General features: G+C 44.2%; 1 protein-coding gene across 5 annotated transcripts in view; it reads right to left on the reverse strand.

Annotated features, from left to right (window-relative positions):
- LOC126470386 (carbohydrate sulfotransferase 5-like) overlaps positions 1–25,755 on the reverse strand; it is a 329,795-nt gene that overhangs the window by 117,868 nt on the left and 186,172 nt on the right. Inside the window, exon 1 of one of the 5 annotated variants that reach the window (XM_050098216.1) lies at positions 20,512–20,654. The exons of the other annotated variants lie outside the window; for them this stretch is intronic. Coding sequence (XP_049954173.1) covers positions 20,512–20,639 — 128 coding nt within the window. The 5' untranslated portion in view covers positions 20,640–20,654. Of the gene's footprint in view, positions 1–20,511; positions 20,655–25,755 lie in introns of those variants that run through there. 5 annotated transcript variants of the gene reach the window in all.

Consider the following 25,755-nt stretch of genomic DNA (forward strand, 5'->3'; position numbering starts at 1 on the left):
CGCTGTCCCAGAACATGGACACCATCATTTTTTCAGCACTGACGGTTACTCGAAATTTTTTTGGTGGCGGTGAATCTGTGTGCTTCCATTGAGCTGACTGGCGCTTTGTTTCTGGATTGAAAAATGGCATCCACATCTAATCCATTGTCACAACAGACGAAAAGAAAGTCCCATTCATGCTGCCGTTGCGCGTCAATATTGCTTGGCAACATGCCACACGGGCAGCCATGTGGTCGTCCGTCAGCATTCGTGGCACCCACCTGGACACTTTTCGCATTTTCAGGTCGTCATGCAGGATTGTGTGCACAGAACCCACAGAAATGCCAACTCTGGAGGCGATCTGTTCAACAGTCATTCGGCGATCCCCCAAAACAATTCTCTCCACTTTCTCGATCATGTCGTCAGACTGGCTTGTGCGAGCCTGAGGTTGTTTCGGTTTGTTGTCACACAATGTTCTGCCTTCATTAAACTGTTGCACCCACGAACGCACTTTCGACACATCCATAACTCCATCACCACATGTCTCCTTCAACTGTCGATGAATTTCAATTGGTTTCACACCACGCAAATTCAGAAAACGAATGATTGCACGCTGTTCAAGTAAGGAAAACGTCGCCATTTTAAGTATTTAAAACAGTTCTCATTCTCGCCGTTGGCGGTAAAATTCCATCTGCCGTACGGTGCTGCCATCTCTGGGACGTATTGACAATGAACGCGGCCTCACTTTAAAACAATGCGCATGTTTCTATCTCTTTCCAGTCCGGAGAAAAAAAATCAGAGGCCTTAGAACTTGAATGCACCTCGTACACTTCCCGTTTCCCTGCGGCAGGGATACAGCGGTCTAACTTTTAATAAAAGTTGCAACATTCGTAAACAATAAGGGATTATACGAGGATTTGCTGAGAAGTAATGCCTTCGAATTTTCTATGTGAAAACTCCTACAGCTTTTTAAATAAAACATTATTAACATTCTACATCTTCGTTCTTCATGTCTACATATTTGCAGTCCTCTGCCGCTAGATGGCTTCGAATTGTAGTGTGCAACATGGCGATGTGTAACGCAATTATGTCGGTGCGCGTAATCGAGTTTCGAATTCGAAGAGTTCGTCCACATATGGCGTCTCATACTTGGACAGCACAATTCAATGCAATTCCGACTAGATAGTTTCGTGTGGAAATGGGGCCACATTATTGTTGGAAAGCTATGGATGATCCCAGGGCTGTTGACATATTCCGTCAGATATTTCCAAACGCATTAGTAACTTTGATAGTTTTTCAAACCAACGTGTATTAGAAAGAGTTTTGCTCTAAGAACTAGTCAAGAAATAAGAACACTACTGTAAATCAATCTGTTGAGAATAAGAAATTAGATATGCTTCACAAACTGTCCTAGCGCATCTACGCTTCGTGACAGCTATGTAGTATTCCTAATGACAGTTAATCGTTTTGTAGGATTGGTTAGTAATTTTCATATCAACCTTAGACAGGGCACCCTATTTAGTTTGTTGGTTCATTGCATGCTCCTTAGGTCACATTCACGGTAATCCTTACAATGCGCAAGTTGACGGTTGAAAAAAATATTGCATAGACAATTAAAAAAAACTGTCTCGCTCTAATTTACAGATTTATGGCTGAAGACCAAAGTATTCCTCTATGGTATAGAATGTACTGGTAAAGACAAATAACTGTAATATTCTTTTGAAAACCCTTCTGCTGCCTGTTAGAAGTTTTATTTCCATGGGTAGATTGTCAAAAGTTTCATATTTGTGGAATTCACTCCTTTCTGTACCAATGCTAGATTCACTAGTGGGAAGCTAACATCATTTTTCCTTCTAGTATTGTATTTACAAATATCTCTACTACTTAACACGAAAGTTTTCTGAGTATGGTACAGTGTAATATTGCAAAAAGCTATTACTTTTACAGTATGAGTCGATACCATACCAAGAAAACTTCCGTATTAACTCATTCTGGCCGTCGAAGCCTAGGCAATTATCTCTCTATTAGGGAGACTGTGGTTGGTTGACATAGGGGGCTAGTCAGTCCACAGCTTCTATTTCCTGCCACCACGAGTGCTTTCAGCGTGATATTGGGGAATGTATATAACAGTGCACCATCCACCGAAAATTTAGGCGGCTTTGGAACGTCACGAAGGAAGAACCGTCGTTTCATCGTTTTTCTGACTACTGACTGAATTTTTTCATCGTATTTCTTTTTTTTTTTTTTTTGTTCTGGTGAGCATGTAGATCGATTTGAGGTGCTAATAGTGGCGATTTTCGAAGAAGTGATTATCTGTGGTTGCACGCACGAATTATAACCTTTTGTATCTGATGTCTGGAATTGTGTGGTATCCATTAAGTTTTTTGATACCACCGTGGCGCTTGTTAGTATAATTAGATATGAGGTCAGTTGGCGTAGCTATGACAGCTCGCCCCTCACCTATATCAACTAAACCCTCCAATATTGTTCATTAAAAAATATTTTCTGTAAGAAATGAATACAAACACATCTCGCCAAAAGAAATTTGTCCTTTGCCCAATGTCAGACTACGACATCAAATCCCCCGTGGAAAAAAAGGAAGTTTAGTGCTGCTCTAACAGACAGTACTATCAAAGACAGAATCGCAGCTGAGTGGGTCAACAAGAAAAAAGCTATGTAAAGTCAAGAAGGGCGACATGACTAAGGCTGGTAAGTCGAAGCAAAAACAACTTCCTTCAAGTGTTATTTGGTCGTGAGGAAATATTCCACAAAAAAATAAAATAAAATAAAATAAAATAAAATAAATAAATAAATAAATAAAGTTTCATAAACCAAAATCTATGCCCACTTGCCCCTATCTCCACTATTCTCAAACTCCAATGGATTGTTGACACTGATTTCAACAATGAAGAAATATATACTGAGAGGCTTTAATTAATGGTCACAATTGCTTAAAAAAATGCCTAGAGGATGTACCGGGTGATCAAAAAGTCAGTATAAATTTGAAAACTTAATAAACCACGGAATAATGTAGATAGAGAGGTAAAAATTGACACACATGCTTGGAATAACATGGGGTTTTATTGGAACAAAAAAAAAAGTTCACAAAATGTCCGACAGATGGCGCTGGACAGCAAAACGTCAGTGACTGCGCATGACAATCGTGTATGCTGCAATGAGAGAGAGAATCAGATGCGCCAGCAGTCGCAGCATGTTGACATTACCTGAAAAGGCGCTTTTAGTGAAGCTGTATTATCAGAATGGGGAATGTGCTAGTTCAGCGTTACGATCCTATCGCCATAGGAAGGGGATTCGAACGGGTAAAGGTCCGTTGACAAATGCAGCTGTGGCGAGAATGATTTCGAGGTTCGAAGCCACGGGTTGTTTAGACGATACCCCGTAGTGGCCGACCGAGCACAAGGTGTAATGCTGCTGAGACAGTTCAGGAAGAAATGGAGACTGTAGCGGGTTCGTCTATGCACGGGGAAGTCAGCGCTCGTGCAGTCGCACGTCACACCGGCATTCCATACACTACTGTTTGGTTGGCACTGAGGCGTACCCTCTGATGCTATACGTACAAAATCCATCGGCATCATGAACTGTTACCTGGCGATTTAGTAAAGCGGAGGGCATTTGGGGTGTGGGCGTTTCAAAAGATGGCGGAAGATTACGATTGGTTGAGTAACGTGTTGTGGATCGACGAAGCTCATTTCACGCTCTGAGGGTCTGTCAACGCCCACAACTGCAGAATTTGGGCTACCGAAAATCATAGAACTGTCGTGGAAACTCCATTGCACGACGAGAAAGTCACGGTATGGGTTGGATTTACCACATCTACCGTTATCGGGCCTTTTTTCTTCGACGAAATGCGTGATTCTGGTTTTGTAACTGCTACCGTGACGGGTGAGAGGTACGCCGATATGTTACAGAATCGCAGCATCCCCAGCCTGGCTGATAAACACCTGCTGGAACGTACGATGTTTATGCAGGATGGCGCTCCACCCCATATTGCTAGACGCATTAAAGATCTCTTGCGCGCGTCTTTTGGTGATGATCGTGTGCTCAACCGCCACTTTCGTCATGCTTGGCCTCCCAGGTCCCCAGACCTCAGTCCGTGTGATTACTGGCTTTTGGGTTACCTGAAGTCGCAAGTGTATCGTGATCGACTGACATATCTAGGGTTGCTGAAAGACAACATCTGATGACAATGCCTCACCATAAATCCGGACATGCTTTACAGTGCTGTTCACAACATTATTCCTCGACTACAGCTATTGTTGAGGAATGATGGTGGACACATTGAGCATTTCCTGTAAAGAACATCATCTTTGCTTTGTCTTACTTTGTTATGCAAATTATTGCTATTCTGACCAGATGAAGCGCTATCTGTCCGACATTTTTTGAACTTCTGTATTTTTTTGGTTCTAATAAAACTCCATGTCATTCCAAGCATGTGTGTCAATTTGTACCCCTCTATCTACATTATTCCGTGATTTATTCAGTTTTCAAATTTATACTGACCTTTTGATCACCCGGTACATATGTGAACCCCATCACAGTTTCTTTTTTGTAGTGAATATTTTTCGCCTGAGTGAGGAGTTACCGCATAACATCAACCCATAGGACGACAATGAACGAAAACTGTGAAATATGTTAACATATATATCCCCAAAGTTGCAAATATTCTCATGGCAAACGTAGCTAAACCTAAACTTTTTAGTAGGCCTAGTATATGGATTTTTCAGTTTAATTACTGAAAGGTCGCTCCTTTTCCTTAGTTAGAACTTTTATTAAGTTCACACGACCCGTTTTGGCCTTTATGTTAGGCGTTTTCAAATGTATCTGAAAGTTATGCTGTAGAGAAACAAAATCAAATCATAAATTTACTATTTGACTTTGGTTTTCTATACACAGATACAGGTGACATGCAAAATAATGTGAACAGTGGCAGTAATTGGATGGTCGTGCTTGACGGTCAACAATGCTCGTAAGGCACGTGTTGCGCTGGACTCTGCTTGTTCAGTACGGACAAGGCATCAGTGTGGGATGTTTACGAGTAGTGCACACTTCGTATCTGCATTCAGAGGCCGAGATCGACTTGTAATGAAAGACCTAACAGAGTTCCAAAGAGGGCAGATTATGGGAGCCTGATTAGCTGAGCATCCCAAGACAGCCAACTTACTGAATACCTCAAGAGCAACTGTTTCAATAGTCATTACAGCCTACACGGATCATGGAAATACATCATCGTATAAATGTAGTAGTGGGCGCAAATCAAATATAAATGACAGAGATCGTCGTACACTAACACGACTTGTATCAAAACAAACAAAACTACGGCAGCTAAAGTGACTGCAGAGCTCAATAGCCATCTTTCAGACCCCGTATCCATCGACACTGTCCGCCGAGAATTCCATAAAGCGAATATCCACGGACGAGCTGCTATACCGATGCCATTAGTGACGACAACCAACGCAAAGAAGCGTAAAACATGGCAGAAGCATAAATCCTGACAGCTGATCAGTGGAAACACGTCATATGGTCCGACAAGTCAAAGTTTTCGTTATATCCAACATTGGGCCAGGTTTACGTCTGGAGAACGCCAAAAGAAGCCTACAATCCTGATTGCTTGATTCCAACGGTTAAGCATGGAGGTGGAAGTGTGATGGTGTGGGCAGCCGTATCATGGTATTCTGCCGGTACCATCATTACTCTCAAAGGTCGTGTTACAGCCAACGCTTATGGTAACATTTTGGGTGATCAGGTGCATCCCATGATTGAAATGTTGTTCCGCAACAATGATCCCATATTTCAGGACGATAATGCACCCGTTCACACAGCCAGGACAGTACAATCGTTGTATGAGGAGCATACAACTGAACTGCAGCGTCTTCCCCGGCCAGCACAATCCCCTGTGGGCGGTATTGGAGCGCAGACCCCGGAGCAGATTTGTTCAAAAATGGTTCAAATGGCTCTGAGCACTATGGAACTTAACATCTGTGGTCATCAGTCCCCTAGAACTTAGAGCTACTTAAACCTAACTAACGTAAGGACACCACACACATCCATGCCAGAGGCAGGATTCGAACCTGCGACCGTAGCGGTCACGCGGTTCCGGACTGCAGCGCGTAGAACCGCACGGCCACCGCGGCCGGCATGCAATCATTATATGCCAGTATTCCAAGAAGAATTGCAGCTGTGTTACGGTCAAATGGGGGTCGAACCTCTTTATTAATAAACCGTTCCCAATTAAGTACAGGTGTTCACATTATTTTGAATATCCCTTGTACACTTGATAATGGCCTAATATCAGGGGGAGAACATGTCGTATGAACTTAACAAAGCTGAAATTAAGCATCTGAAGCGTCTTTTCAAGTGAACAACAGCTGCGGAATCATCATCATCCAAATATGGAGAAACTAATAATTAATCTATATGAACACCTATGAACATAGTACTGTATAGCCAGTTTATTTTATACATAGCGTTTTTTATACGTATCGGTAAAAGAGAGTGGATATTTTTGAGAGAACAAAACTGAATGATATGTATTTTTTCCAAGTTTAAAGGTAACCTATCTGTGCAAAAACAATTATAAATTTAACAAAAAGGTAATCATGTATTACACGGTCCAGTCACATTAATGTGACCACTGCCTATCTTCAAGGCCAGCGTGCAGTAACCACTCACAAACGTCAGGTGGCAGCACTAGCAGTGGAGGGTATATAAAACATCTAGGGGGAGGCGGATAACAGTGCAGTTGTAATTACGAAACGAAGCGATTTATCTGACGTCCAAAGGGCATGGTTATTGGATTTCGGGCCAAGTGTGAGGGTATATCCGAAACGACTTATTTTGCACACTGTTTGCGTGCCGCCGTCGTTAAAGTATGCCTTGCAGGGCAAAATGGCGCTAGCCAAAACCGGCGCTGAGGTAACTATGGTGCACCACAGGCCATAGATGACACGGGTGCACGACGGCTGCGGAGATGTGTACGGGAGAAAAGATGGGAAACCGCTGACAACTGACGGCCCAGATGAACAAATTGGTTAGAAACAGTGTCTCCTCAATGACTGTTCGTCGAACGTTGCAGAATATGGGCCTCCGCAACAGGCATCTGGTTCAAACACCCGTACTGAGTGCAGTTCATCGGCCTCTAAGGCTGGAAGTTTCAAGCCGTTACCGCAACTAGACGTCCATTGATAGATGACAGGTAGCCTTTTCAGATAAATTACGTTTTATGCTTCATCGGACATATGGCCGTTGGCGTGTGCGGCGTGAAGCGTCTGAAAGCGAACACCATGCAACCAGGAGGGAGCGTTATAGTCTTTGTGGAATGTTTTCATGGGATGATCTCTTCATTCCGGGAGGCACAATGGCACGATGACATCTTCCAGCAAGCACCATGTCACACAGCCCGCTGTAAAAGTCCCTCTCTAAGAGCACCAGGATGAGTTTATCGTACACCCGTGGCCACCATAATCCTCGGATTTAAACCCAATTGAGAATTTCTGGGACCACCTCGATCGAGCTGTTCGCGCCATGGCTCGTCAACAGAGAAACCTAGCGTAGCTGGCCACGGCGCTAGAGTAGGCATGGCTTCACATCCCTGTCGGTACCTTCCAGAACCCCATTTACTCTCTTCCTACACATCTCGCGTTGCAGAAGGTGATTATTCAGGCTTTTTACAGGAGGTCACATTAATAAACCTGGGAAGTGTAGTTTCCTTGTTGATATTTATTGGCTTGGCCTACCAATAATGATTTTACCATTTGGAGAAAAGGATTAATTCGTCTCCTGATTCCAATGAAATGTTCAATCACAAAAAATATTTGTTTCAGTTTACAGCTGGACTTTTTTTGCCACTGGCTACAGTTCTCGGTACAAGTACCATCATCAGGTCATCCTCTGGGACGCAGTCATCAAGCTCGCTTCAAAAGTAGGTGGGAGAGTAGGCAAAATAAAAGTGCGACTGTATACTGAAACAGTTTTTTCTGTTTCTGTTGGGGGTGTTCCAACCTATAGTATGTCAGGAATCTGAAATCGTAAATAATTAAAATAGAGCAAAAACAGCAACAGGTTCGTATTCGAACACTTCAGAACGCCAATTGTGATTTGTGCGAATGCAGGTAACGTGGTGTCCCTCTTTTATTACCCTAACGGCGTGTTTCCGAAATAAGAAGTAAACATGACATACACTGAACCATGTATCAGATAAAAACTTAACTTCTCTAACAGAACAGTATGACTGGTACTGTCAAATGCCTTCTATAAGTTGCAGAAGAGCCACAACTGACGATATTACACGATTTAAAATTTTATTATGTGCTCCGTGACTGAATAACAGGTGCATAGCTACGGTACGTTATACAAAATGAGACCAATGCTCAACAGTCCTCCTGCAATGCAAGTAAAATGCTGTTAACTTAGCCACAGAAGAGTATAATAAAATTAAGAAGGTGAATTGTTATAAAACAATAAGAGAGAGATCTCTATAAATCCGGGATATAAAGTGAGGATGCTTTGTGAAAAAATAGGAATAGTAGGTGATACAATTTAGAAATCTTTTGAAGAGTTCATAATTCTCAGTCTTTCTCCTGAACTTGGTAACAATTTTTGTCACCTGTACTTCGGTAACTGCTTCACAACTACAAGTCCTCTGCTCAAATGCGAGAAAGATTTATCAGTGGTTGTGAGATATTTCAGCCAAACAGGATATGCTTGCCAGAATTGAAAACTAGTAAGAATTTTAATAGGGATGATATTGTTTGACACGCCAGCGGGAATGATATCTTATTTTTAAAATGAAAGGATAGAAGTCAGCTCATGTCTCGTCAAATAGTCATACCGCCGTCAAATTTCCACCATGGTGAGGAAAGAATGCAGCATAAAGTGTTTTGTGCAGCCCTAAGGAGTATAGTGCCAACACGAACAATGTAGAGAAACTTGAGGAGGTGAAGAAATTCTGTTAGACAAATCGAAATAGTAAACATGGTGTCACGGATTGTTTTTTCATCTGCTTGATTCCAGTGTAAACAAATTACATACAATGGAACGAACTTGAAGGTTCTGAAAAACAAAACGTCAAGTAGTCTGACAAGTCTCGCATCTGACAGTACATCAGTGAAACCAACAAAGACACCCAAGATGAAAGTTCTGTAGCGTTGTAAATACCTGCCAGATAGGACGGCACTTCATCATTATGCTACCTGCAGCACTAACAAAAAGCATTTGCTGCCTCACCTGATGTACTCATAAGGCAAGGTGCCCCTGTGCCTCAGTAACAAGAAATATTGTTTCAAGAGTTTTACAAAACAAAACCAAAAAAAAAAGTGAAGCACCCAGAAGGGGAGGAGGAAACGAAATTAAACTTCACGGGTTATGAGCGTATTCGATGTTATTTCTATGATTAAAAAATCTAATCAAATTTACAAAGAACATTGCAGCACGAGCCTACTTATCAGTATAACGTTGCACCCCCTCTGTCCTGGCTGCATGCACTGATTCGGTAGTGAAGGATGCCATAAAGCCATTGTATCCTCTCGTGAGGTAAAATGGCTAACAAATGTTGTTACTGATCCTTGGTATCATTGATACTGACACTGGGACGGAGTTGACGTCCGAGCTGGTCCGACATACGTTCTATCAACGAGAGATCTGAGGATCTTTCTGGCCAAGGGAGTACCTCAACATCACGCGGACAGTTCACAGGGACACCTGCCTTGTGTTTTCGAGCATTATCCTGTTGAAAAACAGCACTACGATACTGTCGCATGAGAGGTAACGTATGAGGACAGAGATTGACTGTGACGTACCGTGGTGCCATCAAAGTTCCCTCAATCACTGTTAGGACTGATCTGAAGTCAAACTCGATGGCTACCCACACCATGGCAACCTGATTAACACCGTTGTGCCTCTTCTAAACATTGAAATAATGGGACCTCTCCCCAGGTCTCCACCATAATCAATGATGACCGTCATCCGCGGTGGTGAAGACCAGCGATTCATGGCTTAATACGATAAGACGCTGTTCATCTGCAGTTCATGCTTCGCGATCACGGCACCATTCCAACGCAGCCGTTTTTGTTGTGGCGTTAACGGCAGACGACGTATGGACGGTAATTCCCTTATCTGGCTGCTGCTAATTTCCGACCAATGGTCAGTGATGGGATAGATTGTTTCAGGGTGTCTATTACTTGTTCACTTATGGCAGGTACAGGGGTTACGATGTGCTTAATGCACAATATAGCGATCCTCACTTGTGATGGTCAGAAGTGGCCGACCAGAACCTTGACAAAGAGTATGTTTGCTATCACGTTCCCATACAGTGTAAAACTGAGTGCCCCACATATCTACATATTGCACGATTCAACCAGCCGGCCAAATGGAGACAAAACTCTGTGTCACAGGAGAACGTAGCATCTCCATGTCCTTCACAGTGATCACTCAACATCTATACTGTTCCCGCCCCTCATATACTCTACCAGGCCTGGTAACAACACTGAACACGAACAACACTAATGTAGCCGTTTCACAGAGACTTACAATGCTAACATTTACTTAACGGCCGGTAGTGTGTACGCGTGCAGAGTTACACTGACATCCGATCATATCTTCTGGGTGTTCACTATTTTGTCATGTAGTGTATATAAGAACGTTTATTCGCTGATCAATTTTTGTTAATTCTGTAACACAGTTTGCAATAAAATAACAATTCCTTTCAAATCTCAGAATCTCTAGCCCCATATTGCACTATGATAACGCATATATACCAAACCCATTAAATACAAAATTCCCTATCGGAGGTTAATATAATTTCTACCACTCGATCGTAAATAATATACTCTTTTCGCAGAATACAGGAAATAACCTGTGCCTTAAATCACTGTCTCCTGCACACTACCGGCGGCACCGACCGACTCCTCGGGTTAGCGAGCTGCTCATACCTCCACGACATTCTTTTCAAATGCCGATGTTTTGGCCACTCAACCTCCAGAACAGAAAGGCGCTGTGTTTGGCCACTTCTTGCTCATGTTCACAGTACTACCGTAAAGTGCTGCTGCCTGTCGGCCCTTTCAGAAGTTTGTTCCCCAGGGGGTACTAGGAAACACCAGCCTTTCTGTGTTGGGAAACACTTCTTTGAAGGTCATCTAGTCGGGACAGGCCACCACGCGTTATCCAGGTTAGTGGAATCCAGTCGTCTTCTTACGGCTGCAGATTAACCGCAGTGTTCCAGTCACTGTGCATCCGGCTCTGTCGCTCATTATAGCAGCCAGCACTCGCCGATAGTCGAGGCCAGCAAATGATCCGTTAAAGCATCATGTTTCACTACCAAGTAACATAGCTAGATGAAACTTGGACCATAATAAAAAGAGCAATTACAATACAGAACAGAAGATAACTGAAAGAAATACGCAATGGGACAAACAGAAATGACACTTCTATTCAAATACAATAATTACACTGAAGTTACCGCGATTCATGATGTTCTCCTGCACATTAAAAAGGCGGGACACGTTTTTTTTTAATAGGGTGTGTTATGACCATGGACAGCAACACATGCTCACCAGTGTCCTCCCACGCTGACCACAAGGTTGGTAAGGGGTTTTGTGATAGATAGTTCAATTACTCCACCAACGCTGTTAACAACTGCTCGACGGACATTAGTGCATGTGGACGTTCTGCAATACATCTCCCTAACGCGTCCATCATGTGATCGATGGGATGTAAGTTGGGGGAATGGGCAGGCCAGTCCATTCACCAAATATCCTCTCGTTCCAAGAGCTTCTTCACCTGCGCTGTTCGATGCAGTCGCACATTGTCACCCATAACAATAAAGTCATGAGCGAATGTACCCCTGAAGAGACCAACATGCAGAAGGTCAGTGTAATAATAAGGTTGACCACTGAGTGTACCGCATTTAAAGATTTGGAGGTACGTACGCCGGTGCTACATTATGATTCCTCATACCATAATACCTGGACCATCAAAACGACCATTTTCGACAATATTTCTGAGTGCATTACCTGTTCCCACCTCTCTAACGAAGTCAGTATTAGTGGATGGAGACCATGCGTGAAACGAATTAGGAACTGAAATCTCATCAATCGATCTGCCAGAAAATCCTAAGTGATTTTGATCTTACGTTAAACCAGTAAACGGATCAAAGTCAGCTCTCTCGACACTCTGTGAGCATAATGGCATCGAAACGGAAGGTGAAAGAAGGTGAAAATACTAACCTCATTTCCCCAAAATTGTTTGACTGCAGTTCCTCCTGTAAAACGTTGTACGAACGTAAAATAACAGATATTGTAATAAGTGAAAACGGGACAGAAAAGCAACTGAAATCGCTCAACAGGGGAACGGTCGCTAGCCCTGATGGGACACCTGCGCGATTCTAAATGGAGCTTGTGAACAAACTTGCTCCTCTACTAGTAGTGTACCGTAGGTCGCTGGAGGAGCAAAGCGAGCGTTTCTAGAGTGTGGAAAAAAAAGGCGGCCATTTCTGTTTCAAGAACGGGCATCGAATATATGCACAAAACTGTAGATAATTTCACAGCAGGGAATATGAACCAATACTCACAGCTCTTAAGGTACGCATTTTAGAGTCCATGTTTGTTGCATATTTTTGTCTTGTTTTGGTCAAAACTACCACCTCTCAAACTACAGATTACATTTTTTAAACGAACTGGATAACGTAGAAGGTTACATGAGGTTTTTCGTGGGAGATGCTGTTGCACACAGAGAAGCTACAATACTACAGAACTGTAGTGAAATGCAAACTGACCTGCAGAAGATTTGTGCAGGGATTGGCAGTGAACCCTCAAAATAAACAAATATACCATATTGCGCATAAATAGGTAGAAAGAACCATTACAGTATGGCTATACGATCGCTGAACAATCGCTGTTGGCATTAACATCCATTAAATGTCTAGACGTATGGGCACGGAGCGATTTACACTGGAACCACCATTAAAAAAAAACACAAAAAAAAAACAAAAAAAACTAGGCGCACTAAGGCAGATGCCAGACAGATATTCATTGGAAGAATACTCAGGAAATGTAGTCCACCCACGAAAGAGGTAGCTTCCAAAATTCTCCTTCGACCATTACTTGTTATTGCTCATCAGTCTGGAAGCCGTATCAGATAGGTCAGAGAGAACTGAAAGAGTAAAGCAGGTTGTATTAGTAGAGCTAAAGTGTCGCTGAGGTGCTCAGCCAACTCCAGTGACAGGCGCTACATGAGACGCATCGTGCAACATGGGGTGGTTTACTGTTAAAATCCCGAGAGCTTATGTCCCCTGAAAGGTCAACCAATCTATTGCAACCATCTACGTATGTCTCATGAAAACACCAAGAAGGTAAAATCAGGGAGATTCCAGTTCACATGGAGGCTTACCAACAATCGTTCTTCCCACGGATCAATCACAACTGGAACAGAAAAGGAGGAAGTGACTGTAGTACAAAAAGTACCGTCTGCCACACACGTGTTTTGTTGCTCTGTGTTGTATTGCCCATGAGGCATTATTTACAGATAGTTTCTCCATATTTGTAGAACAACGATGTTTGCTGTTTGATCATATTGGATGTTAATGAATGTGTTATCATCTTGATATGCCGTTCATCACAATTGCAACAAGATATAAGCTTACTGGAAAAATTACACTGGTCCGCTCCACTTATTTCTGGCGAATAGCTAATTATATCACTTCTGGTATGTTGAGGCTTTTCACCCTCTCATATTGCAACCAGTCTCACACCAGCGTCCAGCAGGTGGCATACACAGCAAGCCCACTGGTCACCTTTGCAGACGACAGTCAGAAAGTTTCACGTGCTTGCCTGGCCGGCAGGCGGAAGCTAGAGCGCCACGAGGAGTTGTTGGCCTCATGGTCTTACTTGCCTCTGCGGGGCCACGTCACCAAAAATAGGTCCAACAATACCCTGGCGCCTCCACGGCACTTAGGCCTGCGCCCAGGCAGTGTCAGGCCAGCCCAGTCCTAGTGGGCTCTCTGGGCCAGGCGCCGAACACACTTAGGAACCATCGAGCCTCCAGTTCCTCGACGCCCATCTACCTGCCGCAAGTTGTCACTACGGGGAGCAGCCAGTGTCATCGTTGGACCTCGCCGAAATGTGGCCTCTTCTGTGTGGATTTGTGTGAGCGTTGGCACTAGGCCGTTGCTGTGTTGTGCTAATGAACCTTCCATTTATTTGTGAATCCAGAACTTAACTTTGCTGTTCTGTTACTAAAAACTCTTGTGCAAAGTACTATGAGTATTATCCATATTCTTGAAGTATGCGTCATTACTCAGAGAACATCATTAATATTCTAAGAAACTGACAAGTCACGGATGGGACTTTGATTAGTGGGATTTGATCTGTGTCTCAGAACAAACCATTAGTCACCTCTAATCGAACGCATGAAATAAAGTGCATTATCATTCATTGTTTTGCTAACTACACGAATCAATGGAGGCAGATATTTCACTGAGGCACGCATCAGAAAACAATCGGTATCGTCACAGAATGCAGGTTGTCTGTTTGCGCATCTGACCTGCTGGTTCACTCAGAAGGAAACTGGACCACAGCATGCTACGTCATTGAGGCTCGCCCGCTATTCCGTGGCGTTCGTCACGCAGCCAACCACCAGGAACAACATTTGCACCCCTGTCGCGAGTCTGCCAGTAAGACTGCACGCGCCGATGCACACAGGTCGCCATCGGTTTACACATGAACTACGGCGGTTTATTTAGGCAGCTGCCCAAGCTTTAGAACTTCGGTTCATCTGCTGCATCGTTAAAATCATCATCTAGTACTCTGTGCACGAACTACCTGAGTGTTCAGCTGGACTCTGCTTTGGATTTACTGTTATTGGATTACTTGTATCGCCTGTGATCGTACTTGTGCTGCCAATAAAATAAATGTTTGTTTCGTATTGACTCACTGTGCAGTAGTCACTACAACCAGTCGCCTTGGCGCTTCTCGAAAGAAACATGTTTCAACCATTTCTTTTTTCCAGCAATAGCACATGCACAATAAAAAAGGTCTCATTACACCCACCCACTAAATAAACTAACTCCACGATCAGATCCAAAGGACCTCACAATGCCGAACGGCTGCCTTGCCATCCTTTACAATTCTCAGTATACAGAGCTCTCGGCCGACGTTAGCTTTCCACACCTTGGTCCGTTACTTCTCGATAGCTATTGCTTCAGTTATCATCACGAGGCTGAGAGAACTCCTTTTGAGTCCTCCGACAAAGGAAAAACCTCTGGCAGTACCAGGAATTAAACCTGCCAGTTACACGCACCGACCACTCACATAGAACCTCTTGAGTGCGATGCTGCAAGAGACCAACGATGTTTAAGGCACTCGACGCGCCGCATATTGTCTACCTTGCAACCACAGTATTGGCTACTAATGGCAACAGGGGGCAGAACTGCAGGTATCCAATGGTTCCGCACAGTATGTGGCTACGGAGCGTAACTGAACAGATCAGTCGACGGGCACCTCACAGCTGTGCTGCAGTGCTGGTGGTGTTGATACAAAGCAGAGCAATGGCAACGATAAACAAAGCAAACATTGCATTATATCTACAACGACAGTTACCGAAGTTGATATTTCGTCAGATGGGACCCAAGGAATTTCGCAGAGTGAGAGACAAGCGGCAGATGGAATATTAGCGTTTCTGCAAGATGTGTCAGTATAATGTGTGGTGTCGTAATCGCTTGACTGTGCGGACAATGTACATGAGTAGAACAATGATGACAATTCGTGCTTAGCAAGTGAAAGTGATACTGAAACAGTTGTTGAGGCATGTAGTTCATCATCCTGTCGGCTAGGGAGCCATAAATTCCATTTTCAGTGAAACGTAGTAAAGGACAATCGTTTCCAGAGAACGAGTACTAATCGTAATTCCGTACATGGAAGATCATCCGCAGCATAGTAAAAAAAAAGTTATGAACAGATTTCTAAAAATTCCGCAGCTTTGTGACCGTGTAGGACAAGGTACACTTGCTACAAAAACTGGTGTTTGCGCGTTTCAAGAATACTCGATACAATTTACAGGATGTGGAAGATAGTGACCTACTACGTTATGCACACTACATTGTGCGCGGCATACATTAAAGTGATTTCAAAGGAAGCAGTGGATGTTTGCAGAACTTCAAACAGTGCTACAGACACGGTAAACGTAAGACAACGAAATTTCCAACAAAGTGTCAACTTGACAATGCACAGCAAACTGCAGAATCGGCCCGAATATTTGTAGAGGAGATAAACAAACTTATCCCATTGTTCAGTAAGGAATTTGTTTTCAACTCCGACCAGTCGGGATTTGACAAGGAAATGCATATGAAAGGAATCCTAGAAATTAGAGGTACCAAGAGAGTCGTATCAGGATCCACTTACATCAATGCCTTAACGCATTCGCATACAATTATGCCGACCGTTAATCTGTATGATAAATTGGCTGGAAAGTTATTTATTATGCTGCGAGAAGTTGGAGGTGCTCTGCTCCCTACGATTCTTTCTCGCGTGCGTGATCTTGCAGGGGCAGTACGGAGTATTTACGTCACAGAAGCAAGAGTGGGAAAATGAGCGTAAGAAAACTACAACTACGGTATGAGCACTGTTTTTTTTCCAATAGCTGGTCAAAATAACTTGCTATCGCTTGATTCCTGATTTGAATATAAAAACCATACTCCTTTATAACATATTATCCCCCCTGAAATGTGTGTGACATTACAATTCATGCCAACTGGAACCACTGGACGAATTCAGCCTCGGGATGCTTGTTTTTTCTGTGACTATAAAACTAGCCGAACATCCTGCACGGTTTGTAACTCCCGAGGAGTTTGCCTTCCATCTTGATCGTACGACCCTTTGTGTCACTGCGGCGCCCCATTTAATACTCTGTACTCATGGTGCAAATTAATGCTTTGTTTTGAACATTTCTTGAATGTCGACGATGTCCATATTGTGGAGTATAATACATACTCCCCATAGAAATTTGATCTCTGTACCTCCACGACACTCATTTTTCTGTTACCCTCCTGATGCACGTGGTGAGTCTTTAGCAGCAAATATTTTTTCTGTCATAATTATTAACACATCAGTTTCAAATGAGCCTTATTAAAGATTTAACTTGCGACCTCGCACTCAATGTGCTCCTTGTCAGCTACGGAGGCGCACTACAATCACCAAACTGCTTCCAATGTGAGACGCTAGAAGAAAGGTATGGCTGGGCGGGTGGTAGGAATGGCGATCCTCCACTGTACATCGTAAGGTAGCTTTTGGAATACGGACTTGGATCCTACATTTATAACAAGCCAGTCATGCAAGCTCCGAAAGGGTTGCCAGTCAGAATATACATGCACCATGTTGTGAGAAACAAGGAAAATAATCATTACTAGCCAGGCGGGATTAGCCGAGCGGTCTCAGGCGCTGCAGTCATGGACTGTGCGGCTGCTCCCGGCGGAGGTTCGAGTCCTCCTTCGGGCATGGGTGTGTGTTTGTCCTTAGGATAATTTAGGTTAAGTAGTGTGTAAGCTTAGGAACTGATGACCTTAGCAGTTAAGTCCCATAATGTTTCACACATATTTGAACATGTTTTGAATCATTACTAGCTGTTAACGGTAGCTATGATGAGTAACGGTAAGTAAGTAATCTACACTCCTGGAAATTGAAATAAGAACACCGTGAATTCATTGTCCCAGGAAGGGGAAACTTTATTGACACATTCCTGGGGTCAGATACATCACATGATCACACTGACAGAACCACAGGCACATAGACACAGGCAACAGAGCATGCACAATGTCGGCACTAGTACAGTGTATATCCACCTATCGCAGCAATGCAGGCTGCTATTCTCCCATGGAGACGATCGTAGAGATGCTGGATGTAGTCCTGTGGAACGGCTTGCCATGCCATTTCCACCTGGCGCCTCAGTTGGACCAGCGTTCGCGCTGGACGTGCAGACCGCGTGAGACGACGCTTCATCCAGTCCCAAACATGCTCAATGGGGGACAGATCTGGAGATCTTGCTGGCCAGGGTAGTTGACTTACACCTTCTAGAGCACGTTGGGTGGCACGGGATACATGCGGACGTGCATTGTCCTGTTGGAACAGCAAGTTCCCTTGCCGGTCTAGGAATGGTAGAACGATGGGTTCGATGACGGTTTGGATGTACCGTGCACTATTCAGTGTCCCCTCGACGATCACCAGTGGTGTACGGCCAGTGTAGGAGATCGCTCCCCACACCATGATGCCGGGTGTTGGCCCTGTGTGCCTCGGTCGTATGCAGTCCTGATTGTGGCGCTCACCTGCACGGCGCCAAACACGCATACGACCATCATTGGCACCAAGGCAGAAGCGACTCTCATCGCTGAAGACGACACGTCTCCATTCGTCCCTCCATTCACGCCTGTCGCGACACCACTGCAGGCGGGCTGCACGATGTTGGGGCGTGAGCGGAAGACGGCCTAACGGTGTGCGGGACCGTAGCCCAGCTTCATGGAGACGGTTGCGAATGGTCCTCGCCGATACCCCAGGAGCAACAGTGTCCCTAATTTGCTGGGAAGTGGCGGTGCGGTCCCCTACGGCACTGCGTAGGATCCTACGGTCTTGGCGTGCATCCGTGCGTCGCTGCGGTCCGGTCCCGGGTCGACGGGCACGTGCACCTTCCGCCGACCACTGGCGACAACATCGATGTACTGTGGAGACCTCACGCCCCACGTGTTGAGCAATTCGGCGGTACGTCCACCCGGCCTCCCGCATGCCCACTATACGCTCTCGCTCAAAGTCCGTCAACTGCACATACGGTTCACGTCCATGCTGTCGCGGCATGCTACCAGTGTTAAAGACTGCGATGGAGCTCCGTATGCCACGGCAAACTGGCTGACACTGACGGCGGCGGTGCACAAATGCTGCGCAGCTAGCGCCATTCGACGGCCAACACCGCGGTTCCTGGTGTGTCCGCTGTGCCGTGCGTGTGATCATTGCTTGTACAGCCCTCTCTCAGTGTCCGGAGCAAGTATGGTGGGTCTGACACACCGGTGTCAATGTGTTCTTTTTTCCATTTCCAGGAGTGTATTTTACCCGCAATACCGTCAGCACGTCACACGTCTGCCTGTTCGCGTACGTGTACCATGATGCACCCCTCCCCACCCTTCCAACTACCCCAACACACGACGACGTCTAATGCATACAGCGTTGCGGCGCATGCGGACGTGAATGGGCACGTGTGCGCATCTATGTATTGTGCTGCTGAAGTAGCTATACATTATACAGAGTGTACATTATGCAACAAATTTTGTAATTGTTTAACATGGTTTGTGTTCACTGATGTAAAACAAAAGTGCTCCATGCCGTATTTCAGACGTTTAAGTGTCGACTTTACTTTATTTATTTATTTATTTATTTATTTATTTTTACTTTATAAAGTAACCTACGTTCTTTCTCAGGGTACAAGCTGTCTTCACAACAAGTGTCACAGAAATTGATTCAGCGGTTTAGTCATGAAAACGTAGCAGAGTTACTTTCGCACGTATTATATTGCAGTGTAGAAGTGTGGATTAAACACGTTAAGGATTGCATAACCATTCTATTCATTATGTTGGAGAATCGTATTATGTACAACACATCAATCAATAAAAGCATTTTCACAAATATGATGGAACTCAAAAGCCAAAGAATGAATAGCTTTTTCAAAGAGTAAATATATTTCCGTAATTCGCGTAATATTCTACAAATCATTAAATATTTTGTACTATACACTTTCTAAAGTAGGCTATGTTCTTCCTCGTCGTTCAAGCTATCTCCTTGCCACATTTAAAGAAAATCGGTTCAGCGCTTTAGTCGTGAAAAGGTAAGAGACAAATACGCTTTCACGTTTATAAAACTTTAAGTTATGATTTTTTTTGTGATTCGATTTTGATGAAATGAAGCCTATACGGTGCTCCAGGCTAAACTTATGTCACTTGTGAAAACCCCTGAAAATTCGTCAAGTGGTTTTGGATATCAGCGTGTCCCGACAGACAAACAGACAGACACGACAGTTTTACAGTAATATTATTAGCATAAAAGAAGTGTAAATAGCTTGAAAAAATAATTCTTTTTTCTTAGGACGTCGAGAAATTCTATTTGTATAAGTTTTCTGTACAATGATCACACAAGAGCAGGTTAAAAGTGCTTCCACAAAATTTCCATATGTGTTGTACAACAGCAGCGGCAATAAATAATAATTCAAAACCTGAGTCACGAGGCTCTCCTGCAGTTTTCGCTAGCTGGACGGCAATGGATGAACTCAGTCGCTGCCAATTTAATACTTGCAACCTAGAATTTGAATATGGATGTTTCTGAAACACACTACATTATTAAGGTAGGATATTTACCCTTCCTTGAGCGTTGTGAGAAGTCGTGGGGATGTCTGAGATGAATTACTGTGTAGTGTGCGGCTGTGGTTGTACTGCTACGGAGAATTGCCAAAATGAAAGAAATGGATGGGATGAAACTTGTTGATGGCACATACCTCTCGATCTTGAATAGCACCAAGCAGGCGACGAATGTTGGAAGGACCAGCATTAACTGTGGGTTAGGCCTTATGATACAAGGAACAGTTGAGAGGTGTAGGATTTCTGTGCGACACTGTCCATTCATTTGGTAATCGAGGCACAGTGCGTCACCCCCTTCATTATCCTTGGTGGCCACACAGCTATTATAACGTAAATCCGCAATCAGGCCTATGGAACACGCGCTGCGGACTGATGTCTGTGGGTGTTACTGAACGTCAGCAAAGAGTAACATGTGGTTAGCACACCGCTCTGTTAGTCATTACAGTACAGTTTACCAAACCTGAGGCCTAAATTTAGGTCCTCCACTGTCACCACAACGCAAAGTACACCCAAAGCCAGTCCTCCTAAGACGTAAATCTCACTGACGCTACCGTGAATCGAAGCTGTGTCCTACGCCTGGCATGCGGACGGCCAAACCGTTGAGTTAAGGATGCGATCACAAATCAAAGGAGGTGAAAGCTTCACCCTGGATTCGAACCTGTTACCACAAACCCGCGTGTCGCTGCAATGACGCTGGATAACGACCTCGGTTAAGTAGGTGCTGCGAAAAGACTGAGCTGGCGTAAAATTAATCAGCACCCAAGAACTGTTTCGCCCCGGCAAAGTCTTCCATTACGAAAACGAGCATATCCTAACACACCCCAGATTCCTTAGACACTGACGGCACTGCGAGCTAGACGGGTCTGGTCTGATGACGGAGTGGCTCCCGACCCGCCCGCAAGCCGCAGGAGACGTGTCCATTACAGCGGCTGCCACCTGCGGACGAGCTGGCGATCGCGCGGGAACCAGTTGGCGCAGGGCTTCTCTCCAATCCGGGCTGACCGGTCAGCGACTCGCGGCTCCGGGAATCAGAACCGAGGCAAGGCGGCTACCAGCTGTGCGCCCGCTTTTTGCCGCAGCCACCACCATATAACGCTATACGAGCCACTCGTTCCTCTCGGTTTTCTCTCGCATATGGCCGGTGATGGGGACGGCAGGTGTCCCAGCGGCTTTGACAACAGCCCCTTCCGTGTTCTGTCTCGGCATGGCTGCAACTGTTGAAAGCCCAGCCTGTGGATTACAACGACTAGCTGCTGACAATTAACATATACAAGTACAACATCTCCTGTATACTTTACTGGTCTAGCACTCCTTCCTCTAGGAGCGCTAGGAGAGCAAAGTATACAGAACGGCTTCCGTGAAGTTTACAGAGTAGTACAAAGGACTGGCAGAATTGAAGCTGAAAGGGCGGATTGTGATTCGTGCCTGGATGTTCAGTCGGTAAGTGATTTGTCCGTGAAAGGCAAGGTTCCAATATCGATTTCGGATCCGGCATGTATCTTTCATTTGCTAGATAGTTTCAATTCTTGTGTATTGTTCACCGGTTGGGACTCTTACCAAGATGGGTTAACGGAAGTGGTGTATAAGATTTAAAGAGGAGCTGAAAGCTTAGTCAGGGGTTTTGTTAGCTAGCGTGGAAGCGACAGAGAGAACTTCATCAAACTCCAGTGTGAGACGTTACAACAAAGGCATTGCGCGTCTTGGAAAGCGTCAGTCTCAAAATCAGGCCTTGTGGAACACGTGCTGCGGACTGTTGTCTGTGGGTGTTACTGAACGTCAGCAAAGAGTAACATGTGGTTAGCACACCGCTCTGTTGGTCATTACAGTACAGTGTACCAAACCTGAGGCCTTCATTTATGTCCTCCACTGTCACCACAACGCAAAGAACACCCAAAGCCAGTCCTCCTAAGACGCAAAAATCATTGACGCTACCGTGAATCGACGCTGTGTTCTCAAGAAATATATTGCTCCCTCCAACGCAAAGGGTGGTCCATACTTGTCGAATTGCCTTTCTAAAACTAACACAGGTGGATAAAACAAATTTAAAGTCAAGACTAAGGGTGAGACAAATGAAAAACAGATCGAGGGAATAAATTAAGTAAGTAAGCTGTTTACTACTTCACCTTAACTGTTAACACATGTATGCCAATATGAGACAAGAAGGTCAATGCCTTCATGCAAAAATGATTACCGTTGGCTATGGAACCATGATTGTACCCAGGCGTGCACCTTTTCGTCCGAACGAAATCGACGGTAAGGAACGTTTATCTTCAGAGCTCCAAAAATATGGAAATCGCATGGGGAGAGATCCGGACTGTATGGAGGATGTGTAAGGGCTTTCCATCGAAACTTCTGCAGCGCAGTCTGAACAGCCTTGGCAACATGTGGACAGGCAATAACCTGCAACAGAATGATGCCGTCCATTAACAATCCTGGGCGTCTGAACTTGATGGCGCGCTTCAATTTTTGCAAATTGTCCACGTACCGCTGTGCGTTAATTGTGGCACCATGTTCCAGAAAGTCAAAGAGTAGCTGGGGTTTGCAGTCAAACAAAAAGGTCATCATGACTCTCTCGGAGCTAGCGTGCACGGCCTTGGATTTTTTCGGTGGGGGTTAATCCACGCGCTTCCATTTCTGGCTCTGACGCTTTCTCTGCGGCTCAAAATGGTAACACCATGTTTCACCTACCGCGACAGTACGGAGCAGGAAACGATAATCTTCATCGTCATACCATTCCAGGTACTTCAGCGTTATCGATATTCTGTTCAACTTCCGGTCAGGCCGTGGGGAACCCACTGCGCATTGACGTTCCGGAACATCAGATCTTCTGTCATGATAGTGTGAGCAGTACCGCGAATGATGCCCAAAATGAGCTAAATGTCTTACACCGTCCGCTGGCGGTCATTTCTGACGGCAGCATCCACCACAACAACGAAAGAAGAGGTAATGACACGATGAGCCTGTCATGGTCGACTGCTGTCTTTCAGTGACACCCGACTTCCTCGAAAACGTTCAATCCACGCAAAACACACGCGCAAATGACATACTGTGTTCGCCATATACAGCAGACATTCGGGCACGAATTTCACTTCCTGACACTCCTTCTGCAAACAAAAACCGTACTGTATCTCCATGTTCCTCTTTCCCGGACTCCATAGTGAAGCTGGATGTACACACGAGTCGTTGACCTCAGCTCAGACACATCTAACAAACAATTAGTACAATGGTGAACGTTCGCGCTGTTCCCAGGTGAGTCCAAATAGAAGGCACTTCTGCAGGGCAACTCAAACTTTTTTGGTCAAACTGAAACCGTTGGTAGTGGCGTCCACAAACGATTATATTGAGATAGGGAACCAATTGCCGGCAACGGATATTTATTGTGTTATAGACATACACAGTGTACGCCGCATACGAACAACGTAGCTCGTAGTAACTAAGGTGTTCAGATAAAAAACGGGACTTGTGTATGAGTTATTACTGTAGTTGTTATTTTCACACGATTCCAGATCTGTTGGTTCTAAAATGGGGTTTGTTGAGTGTTTTTTTTTCCTATCAAACCGAGTGCTGAAATTTCGTTTCGTGCAGAAAGAGGACCTGAACAGAGACAAGTCCCTACACTGTACGAAAGAATTCCAGGCGTGATGGCAACACTGTAGCGGGATGGAGTAAACAGCTGCGATATTTCGAAATGACTTCGGTGATAGAACCGTCAGACGAATCCGGAGACGATTTACATGGATTTATAAAGAAGAAACGATGCCCTGAATTGTGGGAGAGAAGTGTGATAAAACAAAAGAAGGTCAGGGTTTGGAGCGTATCAACTAGAAAGGACAGGGGGAGATTGCAGTTACATAGTCATATAATGTTCACTGTTTGTATTCTCTGCACTTAATACATCGACGGAAAAATGGTAATACCAAAAGATAATTAATGTAGAGTAATAAAATTTTGGGCATGTATTTATCTAGGTAAAATATGTAAGTGATTAAAATTGCAAGATCACAGGTTAATATAAGCGCGAGGTAATCCATTGAATTGCTGGTACATTAATAACCAGTGTAACCGCCAGAATGTTGAATGCTGAGTCTACAAGTGATAATCGAAGAGATCGCTGTGTTATAGAGAAGTCTACGGATACCAGTGACTGTATGGTGGCCCCTCTTTCGATTGTACAAGAGGTGGGATTCTTCCCACACGTCGGTCAGGGGTCCGGAAGAGGTCGTAGTGTAACGGTGAAACTCCTAACAAAAATAAAGGAAAACAGGAAATTTACATGTTTGAAGGTGTTGTGATTTGACATGTTAACTCTCACATGTTACAAGCAAAGGCATTAAGAAGGATATTGACTTACATTATACTGTCTGTTTTGATACGTATGGTTTAATTATGAATGTTTATACAAGTAATAGCAATATGTAAGAACATGTTGAAATGATCAAAAAGAATATTTTGCTTGAAAATAGACTATTTTTTTAGTGGCATGATATTTATGATAAAATGAGTGTTGTTTAAATCAAAAAGAGAATATGTCAGTCATTTTCTATTACAGTTTTCTATTATTTGCCTTTTTCTATGATTACAGATTATGGCACAAAACTGTCTTCTGCTTGATGAGCATGTGGGACTAACTATAAGGTTAGTTACTGTCAACCCCTCAATCCTTCAAATGGGTGGCCGCCATTCTCAGTGCATGTATTTGTGCCGCACTCCCGCAAAGATCCCGGATGTCTGTTGTACACAAGAACATGGGCGGGTTGTGAACAGCATACACCTCCGACCACCAAGGGCTCATGCTGTCTGTCTCCTGATACAAATATACCAGGGATCTCTGAGAGAGTGCGGCAGAACTACTTGCGCCGTTGCCGTGCATGCATTGAGACTAGCGGTCGTCATTTGAACAACTTGAATTGGAAAGAACACATAGAAAATATTGTGGGGAAGGCGAACCAAACACTGCGATTTGTTGGCAGAACACTCAGAAGATGCAAAGATCTATTAAAGAGATTGTCTACACTACGCTTGTCCGTCCTTTTTTGGAGTACTGCTGCGCAGTGTCGGATCCTTGCCAGACAGGATTAACGGTGCACATCGAGAAAGTTCAAAAAAGAACAGCACGTCTTGTGTTATCGAGAAATAGGGCAGAGAGTGTCACGGACATGATAAAGAATTTGTGGTGGACATCATTTAAACAAAGGCGTTTCTCGTTGCGGCGGGATCTTCTCACGAAATTTCAGTCACTAACTTTCTCCTCCGAATGCGAAAATATTTTGTTGACACCGACCTACATAGGGGGAAACGATCATCACAAAAACATAAGGAAAATTACAGCTCGCACGGAAAGATATAGGTGTTCGTTTTCTCCGCGAGTTGTTCGAGAGTGG

This window comes from Schistocerca serialis, chromosome 3 (genome assembly GCF_023864345.2).
Source record: "Schistocerca serialis cubense isolate TAMUIC-IGC-003099 chromosome 3, iqSchSeri2.2, whole genome shotgun sequence".
NCBI classification, from domain to species: Eukaryota; Metazoa; Arthropoda; class Insecta; order Orthoptera; family Acrididae; genus Schistocerca; species Schistocerca serialis.